General features: G+C 44.1%; 1 protein-coding gene across 3 annotated transcripts in view; it reads right to left on the bottom strand.

Moving 5' to 3' along the window:
* Positions 1-4371: 4371 nt before the first annotated feature.
* TAF8 (TAF8 RNA polymerase II, TATA box binding protein (TBP)-associated factor, 43kDa) overlaps positions 4372-8154 on the bottom strand; it is a 25816-nt gene continuing 22033 nt past the window's right edge. The window contains exons 7-8 of one of the 3 annotated variants that reach the window (XM_006860457.1): positions 4773-4912; positions 4372-4481 (exon numbers count right to left, since the gene is read on the bottom strand). In XM_006860457.1, the coding sequence (XP_006860519.1) occupies positions 4469-4481; positions 4773-4912 (153 nt within the window). In that variant the 3' untranslated portion in view covers positions 4372-4468. Of the gene's footprint in view, positions 4482-4768; positions 4913-8154 lie in introns of those variants that run through there. The other 2 variants (XM_006860455.1, XM_006860456.1) reach the window with 2 other exon arrangements.

The raw sequence follows: 8154 nt of genomic DNA, 5'->3' as shown, positions 1-8154 counted from the left end.
TAATGAAGCTCGACACTGTATTAGCCACTGTTAAGTGCTCATAGCAACCTTGTTATAGAGTTTCTGAGGAGTGGCTAGTGGGTTTGAACCGCTGACCTTGTGGTTAGTGGTGTAGTGCTTATCCTATAGTGCCACACCAGGACTCTGATTTAGTCACTTGTTAAGTGCTGTTGAGTCAGTTTCAACCCATACTGACCCAGTACAGGGTTTCCTAGGAGTGGCTGGTGACCTGAACCATCGACCTTGTGGTTCAAACTGCAGTCCAGTGCATTAATTCACAGTGCCATACCAGGACTCAGTATTAGCCACTAGGGAAGTGCAAATTAACACCACAAAGAGGTGTTACCATACACCTATCAAATGACTGAAATAAAAAACAATTAACACCAATCACTGGTGAGGATGTGGAGAATGATCACGCATTATTACTAACAAGAATGTAAAACGGTAGTGTCACTTTGACACTTATAAAACAAGACTTGCTGAAGAAACAAAAGCTAAAAATACAGTTACTATAAAAAAAATTAAGCTGAATCTGACTTATAAAGACCTTTTAGGCAGTAATCTTTATGGAAGCAGATTACCAAGTTTTCTGTGGTGCTGCTGGGTAGGTCTGAACCACCAACCTTTAGGTTAGTTAAGTGCTGTTGAGTTGGTTCCGACTTATAATGATCCTGAATAAGGTTTCTGAGGCACACCTAGCTGGTGGTTGGATGCAAACCCTATGGAAAAGGCTTAGCAATTTACTCTTGGGCATATATCCCAGAGAAATGAAAAGTTATGTTTATGCAAAAACCTTTATGTTTGTATAGACTTTATTCATTATAGTCAAATACTGGAATCAGCCCAGATGCCCTTCAATGGGTGAATTAAACTATGGTACATCTACACCTCTCTGGTAGCGTATTGGTTACGAATTGGGCTGCGAATCTTAAGGTCAGCAGTTCAAAACTATCAGCCGCTCCACAGGAGAAAGATGAGGCTCTCTGCTCCCCTAAAGATTTACAGCCTCAAAAACCCTGTACAGGGTTGCTATGGGTCAGAAGCAACTCCACGGCACTTAACAACATCTACACCATGGAATACTACACAGCAATCAAAAGAAACGAACTATCAGTATACCCATCTCAAGGGAATTATGTTGTTAAAGTGCCATTAAGTTGGTTCTGATTCATAGTGACCCTGTACAGGGCTTCCTAGAAGGAGCTGATGTGCTTGAACTGCTGACCTTGTGGTTTGCAGTCCAGTGCTGATTCTACACCAGGAATCCAAGGGAATTATGTTAGATTAAAAAAAAAAGTCCATCTCAAAAGATTACAGATTGCATGACCCCATTTATACAACATGCATGAAATTAAATCACAGAAATGGAGGATAATGGTTACCAGGGGCTAGGGATGAAGATAAGGAAAGAAGGTGGTGGTGGTTATGTGCCATGGAGTCGGTTCCGACTGTACAGGATTTCCGAGGCTGTAAATCTTTATAGGAGCAGAACGCCTCATCTTTCTCCCATGGAACAGCTGGCAGTTTCGAACTGCTGACCTTAAGGTTAGCAGCCCGACTCATACCCAGTACGCTACCAGAGCTCCTTCAGGAAAGAAGAGAGGTAGGGATAAGAGAGGTGGTTATAAAGACACAGCATGAGGGAGCCTTGTGCTGATGGAACTGTCCTGGACCTTGAATGTAGTGGTCAGTATACAAATCTACATGTGATAAAATTGTGTAGAACTACAAACATACACACGCACACAAAGGAGTGCTTGTCCCGTGAGCCAAATTCCAACTCAAAGCAATCCTATGTGATGGGCAGAACTGCCCCACAGGGTTTTCAAGGCTATGATCTTGGTGGCACTAGAAGGCCATGTCTTTTCCTGAGGAGGAAGCCGTAACTACTGTACCACTGGGCTTTTTATGAGTACAAGTCAGACGGGCCAATCAGAATAAGGTCTGTGGATTATATCAATGTCAAGTTCCTGGTTTTGATACTGTACTTTTTTTTTTTTTTTTTTGGTACCACTAGGGAATGGGTGACGGGTACATGGGGCTTCCTTGTACTTTTTTTTCCCCTTTGCAACTTCCTGTGAATCTATATTTATTTCAAAATACAAGGTTTAAAAAGGTCAGAAGCATACTGACATATTTACAAATTGGACAGCACATGCCTGGGACTTATTTTAAAATATTCCAGAAATTTTTTTTTTTTAAATAAGGGAAAAAAGGAAAGGAAACAGATGAAGCAGCGCTGACAGTGTTAGTAACCACTGAAGCTGGGTGATGGGTCTACAGTGGCTCATGTGCTTCCCTGTCTTGTGTATGTGCTTGAAATCTCCCAAAAGAAAGGCATCATTTCTGGTGTAACCCAGCCCAACAGAAGGACTGTCCACCGCCTTAATCATTTCTGTAACTTGTGAACACAAATTAAGTTTGAAGCTCAGCATTCTGTTTCATTTACCAAGTTTTTATTATGGCCTTTTATTAATGCACTTATCACACTTTCAATCTGGCTCTGTGGACCACTTTTTCCCTCCCCAAAAAAGCTCCCAAGTTATATATATACTAAAAAAAAAAAAAAAATAGAGATTTTAAATATACATCAAGAAGTATGCAGAGTTTTCACACAATGATGTTTCAAGTTGCCTAACCATTCCTCAGTGTCTCCCATCTGGGCCATAATGACAGTAGTACCGCCTCTGCAATCTCACCGGCAAATGTGGCCACGCTTTCCCAAAGCCCATCTTCTTAGCACATGGGCTTTCAACAGGCTTGTCCAGGATGCTACAAATGAGTGAGGAGATGCAGCCATGTTGGCTGGGATGACTACTTCCAAGGGCAGTGAGAGCAGCAAGCTAGATTTCAGTCCTGCATCTGCCACGGCTTAAACCTGGGACTCTATGTACACTCACCAGGCCAAGAATCACCAAGAACAGTGGCACAGACCCCAAGGGGTCAGCAGAGGTCCAGCACCATGTACCCAGGAGTGGTTCCAGTCTAACTGCTTTCAGCTGAAGAGTTCTGGGTCACTAAAGACGCATGTTTGGTCCCAGGTTGGAGAATCCGACCACCTTACTAGCATCCCCTCTTCAATTACTGATAAGCAGCTCCTTCTTCCAGGCAAAAGGATGAAGTTTCTGGAAACAGTGGTCAGAGGAACATGGAGCTTGCTGTCTGCTCACTGAGTCTCTCGAATTCATCAAGATGACAGAAAATTGAAAGATGACACTTGACACCAAGTGGGAGTATAAGTTAAAATTCTCAAACATGGACCTTACGATTCTGGCCTAGGGGACAATTTGCATTGAACTTCCAGGTGTTACTGGGATCTTTCGTCCTTGGACTTGGTTTGATAATTTCTTCCTTCTGAGACAGCCAGAGGGTATCAAGTTGCCCAGTGTTTTCCTTGTAAACCCGTTTCATGGTTTGTAGGGCACATCAAGAATGAAGTCATTTCTTCCCAGGAGGCCAAGGGTGAGGGATTCAGCTGGCTCTGGAAGACTCCCTGGCTCTGTCCCTCGGCTCCTCAGCGCACTATGGACATGAGGTGGGAACATGGTTTCTGTCCACATCAGCCTTCCAGAAGCCAAGTCAGACTGTCCTGCTTTCAGAATACAAAGTCAAGCCCAGCCCTCTTCCACCCTGCCAAATCTGTGTCCTGTTGTTTAAAATCTGGCTTTTTCCAAGTAATAACATGCTTTCCAGGGCTCTAGGCCCTTGTCAGAGAAAACCTCTTTTCCCTGGAGGGCCTATGACCTGGTGGCTGCCAAGCACATATTCCACAGAGGGACATGAGCAGGAAATCTCTCAGGAGGAGAGTGTGCAGCCCTGGCATGTCATTTTCTTCAATGGTAACACATCTACCCCATAGTTCCTTAATCTCTATAATCCCAGATCAAAGCTGGGACCAATGAGCCATCCAGCAGATCACTGCCTACTGCTGCCAACATGGTGAGGAAGGACAAAGCCACTTTCTGTCAGTTCAACAGAGCATTTGGGGCCCAGGTGAAGAGTCAAATACAATGATTTTCTGAGACAACAAATTCATACCACAAACTGCTTGTATGTCATTAAAAGGGGTCCAGGTCTCCTGCAATACAAACTGGGCAAACAGTCTTTCTGGCAGTAAGCACAGCAGACAAAGAACCCTTTTTTCTGCTGCCGCCTTCCCTGGTCTTCCAGGCTTCAAAGGAATCAAGTCCTGTGATTAAAAAATACAGCTGTCCCTATATCCCACACTATGTATGGCCCGGTTGTTGAAGACTCTTCATTATTACCTGCTTATCTTCCTCAGCCCAATCACCCAGTGGCAACAGGCCATCGCAATGTAAAGTTTGCTATTAAAACCACGCCCCATCATGCCCTGGCAGCCTCAGCTCCGCCATGAGGAGGCCACCCTTTTTTCTTCCCTCCAGTGCCTTAATTCACCCAGGAGGGTGGTGTCGTGTCCCTGTGTAAGCCAGGCTTCCTTCTCAGCTCACGAGAGGGACCTAGAAAGAAGAGGAATCCATGGGCCTGTGTGGTAGGGGTCCCACCTACTCTCCTCCTTGTGGGGAACAACAACTCTTGGGCTGGAAGTTGGTCCCTGTGCTACAGGACACTTAACTGCTAAGGAATCTAAGGGAGCCAATGGGGAGAAGAAAAGGGAAAATACTGCCTCTCACCAGAGGAGTGTCCCCCAAGGTTCAAGCCCACTGGTGAAGCTCTCTTTTCTGCCAAGGAGCAGAGAAGACTACCTCAGGTGGCCAGAGACACCCTCTGGACCCCAGCCTCCAACTCACTTCTTCCTGCGGATCTTGGGTTTCTTCACAGGCCGCAGATAAGGGTTATCGATGATGTTCTCCTCCCCATTCCGACTTCCCGCCAAGGAGGGGTTCTGCTGCAGGTCAGATGCATTCTCCTTCTCAGCTCCTGAATCGTCCTTTAAGCGGAAAGCCAAAATAAAACAAAACATTCATGGCATACGGAAAGAGATCAGATGCTCATAGGAAAGAGATCAGATGCTCATAGTAAGTACCATTAGCTTCCCAATCATTAAGAAATTTGAAGCCCAGGGACCACCTTCTTTCCAATGTGCTCATCTTTGGCCTAGACAAAATGAGGCCCAGGCAGCAGCTGGTTAGCAGGGGAGGGCGAGATGACAGAACCTTGAACTTTTACAGAACTTTGAATCTCTTGAGAGGGCAGGGACAAGGTGAAGAAGAATAGAGACCTGGTAGGGGTTAAAATTCAGATGTTTCAGGAAGGAAAGAAGCCCAGCCCTGTGGGGGAAACTACCCTAAGTACTGGACCCACGTGGTTGGCAGCTCAAATTCACCATCTACTCTTTGGAAACCCTATACATAGTTGCTATGAGCTGGAACTGACTTGAAAGTAATTAACAACAACAACTCTGCAGGACTAAGACCTATAAGGCCAGGACCACTGCACGGGCCAAAGCTACTATAAGAGAACAACAAAGTTTCCCCAAATTCTCAAATTTATGGTACTTGCAACATGGCTAGAAATGTCTCTAGTTTTTGCCAAGACCTGCAGAGTCTGCAGGTCCCAACGTGTGTGTCTGAGCAAGGCCTCAAGCAGTGTCTCCAGGGAGTAGTCCAGGGACCAGGCACGTAGAAAGACCTGCAGATCATGCCCACTCTTCAGAGTCCCTGGCTACACCCAGAGGTTCTGCTTGGCTGGCCCTGTCTTCTTAGCCAGCCCATGTGTGACTCTGCCTTACAGCCGGGCCTAAGAACCAAGACTCAGACATGAAAGAGGTGGGAAAAAGAAAAGGGGGAAGAAGAGAAAGGAAACTGAGACAGAGGAAAAGAGGAAGGAACAGGGGAGTAGTCAAAGGCTATCAACAGCCATCTAAGATGAACCTCAGAAGAGACTCACGACAGCCATTTTAAAAGGTCTCACACTTGAGGAAAGCAGTGTTCTTCTCACTGCTGGCTAAAGTGGACATTGGCACAATGCTTTTGGACAACATTTTAGTAACAGTCATTCATTCATTCCATCAGGCATGGGGGAGCACGAAGAACAGAATGAGGAACAAACAACAATTGGCTCTTCTTCCGATCTGCCCCCAAACCTTAAAAATAGTCACGCTCTTGAATTCTACTTTTAACATATGCTAGGGAAATAAACCCTTTTCAGACAAATTTATGTATGAGGATTTCTAAATGACCTTTGCAAACATAAACTGAAAACATTCAGAAGAAAAATGGACACATTAGGACATACGCAGAAGACCAACAAAATAAATAAATAAAAGTTTTTGTCAGTTTTTTTTTTTTTTGAGGAAAATGGGTGGGATGGGATTTTGGAAATGTTTATAAGTTCACATATATTCACAATGATTCCAATTAAAAAAATTTTTTTTAACCTTTTATTGTGAATTGAGTGAAGGGTTGCAGAACAGATCACTAGTTCCACGGTCAACACTAGAAAAAACAACTTAATCATAAGTGTGTGTTATTGTGGTGTTGTGAAGTGCTGCTTAGTGAGCTGCAACTCATATCTGGTTTCTAAGGAGCAGCTGGTGAGTTAGATATAGGGAGAAAAGAAAGTAGTGTGTTGAAATTTAAAAAACTGGTTCTGGACCCCAAAATTGTTTGTATTACTTAGTAAACTATGCCTACTGTGACCATGATGCTCTTTTAAAGAACTGCCTATGTGATACAAATGCAATTTGACAAGTGGGAGGCTTGGGGGGCAGTTTGAGCTAACAGTGGTAGAATAATTTGGAAAAGAACAGTAAGAATGGTAGCATGCCTTGAAGAATGTAATCAGTGTCACTGAACTGCACAGTAAGCACTGAAATGGTGTATCTTTGACTATGTATACTTTCACCAAATTAAACAGTCACACACAACCTGGTTTTGGGAATATGGATGATTAAATATCTCTTCCTTATTTGTCTTCTCTGTTGCTGTTGTTATTAAGTGCTGTTGAGTCAATTCCGACTCAGCACCACTATGTAAGATTTCCGAGGAGCGGCAGGTGGGTCTCAATGACCAGCCTTATGGTAAGCAGTCCAGTGTTTATCCTATAGCGCCAAACCAGGGCTCTAGGACTATGTTATGTTCTCTAAAAGGTACAGATTAAGTTCTCTAAAATGAGCAGAGGCAGCTGAGGTGGGGGTAGGCAGAGCAAACCAAAAACTTGACCTAGGCTAAGGCCTAATTGACCAAAAGATTGAGCTTCTAGACTGCACCCCCTGGTGATGGGCTATGGGGAAAAGTTGCTGGGATTTCTGTTCTGAAACTTGAGTCAAAAGATGATGACCTCGAAATGAAGGTACGTCTTGAAAGAAAGACCAGCATGAAAAAACAAAATTAAAAACAAAAACAGTAGTCTGATTGGCTACTACAAGGACAAACAAGGTGTTTGCCAGAGAGACATCAAGCCAAGCAATCAAATCCCTTCAGGACAACCCCCACTCCCAACACTGAAATGCAAAGGGATCACACAAGCAGCCATGTAAGCTTGCTGGCAACTGCATCTGTCTACTGGTGAGTGGAAGAGGGGGGAAAGGCAGCAATGAATATATGGGCTGTGTTAGACCACATTTCATTGACTCGCGTCAACCTGGAGATGAGAGAGAGAAGAGGAAGGGCTGGTTGGTCTGATTTACAACTTGGGGTCTCCTGAGCTCATGGACAAGGACATAGCTATGGAGGGCTAGGGCTGAGAGTGAAGCATCCAGCTGATATGAAGTGAGGGGAGATGCACAAGAACGCCCAAACTTGCAGATAGTACCCATTTGACCTAGCCTCGATGGCTTGATCACTACTCAACTAGAAGAAGTTAAAAACAATTTTTGATAAAGGAAACAAATGTAAATTTGATGAACTTGACCTATACTTATGGATGTAGTAGCTTGTTGGGGACCAAAAGGCTTACAGGCCTCATAAAACTTTAAGAGTGTCAGAACTGCTCCTTATTTGATTATTCAGTTATGTTTAATATTAACTTAGAACGTGATCTCTTGGTATCCATGTAAAACCTAATTTCCCTCTAGAACCGAGACAGTAAAACTTCTCAGAGGATGAACAAGGACAGGTTTACTGGGATTAAGCAGGGAGGTTCTGAAGAGGAACTGCCCGGGGTATTCACTTGGGGTGGAGTGGTAAATTCTGGGAATATTGGATTAAGGACAATGGTGGCAACTCCCTC

This window comes from Chrysochloris asiatica, unplaced genomic scaffold, assembly GCF_000296735.1.
Source record: "Chrysochloris asiatica unplaced genomic scaffold, ChrAsi1.0 scaffold00038, whole genome shotgun sequence".
NCBI lineage: Eukaryota > Metazoa > Chordata > Mammalia > Afrosoricida > Chrysochloridae > Chrysochloris > Chrysochloris asiatica.
This window is presented reverse-complemented; position numbering and strand designations above follow the sequence as displayed.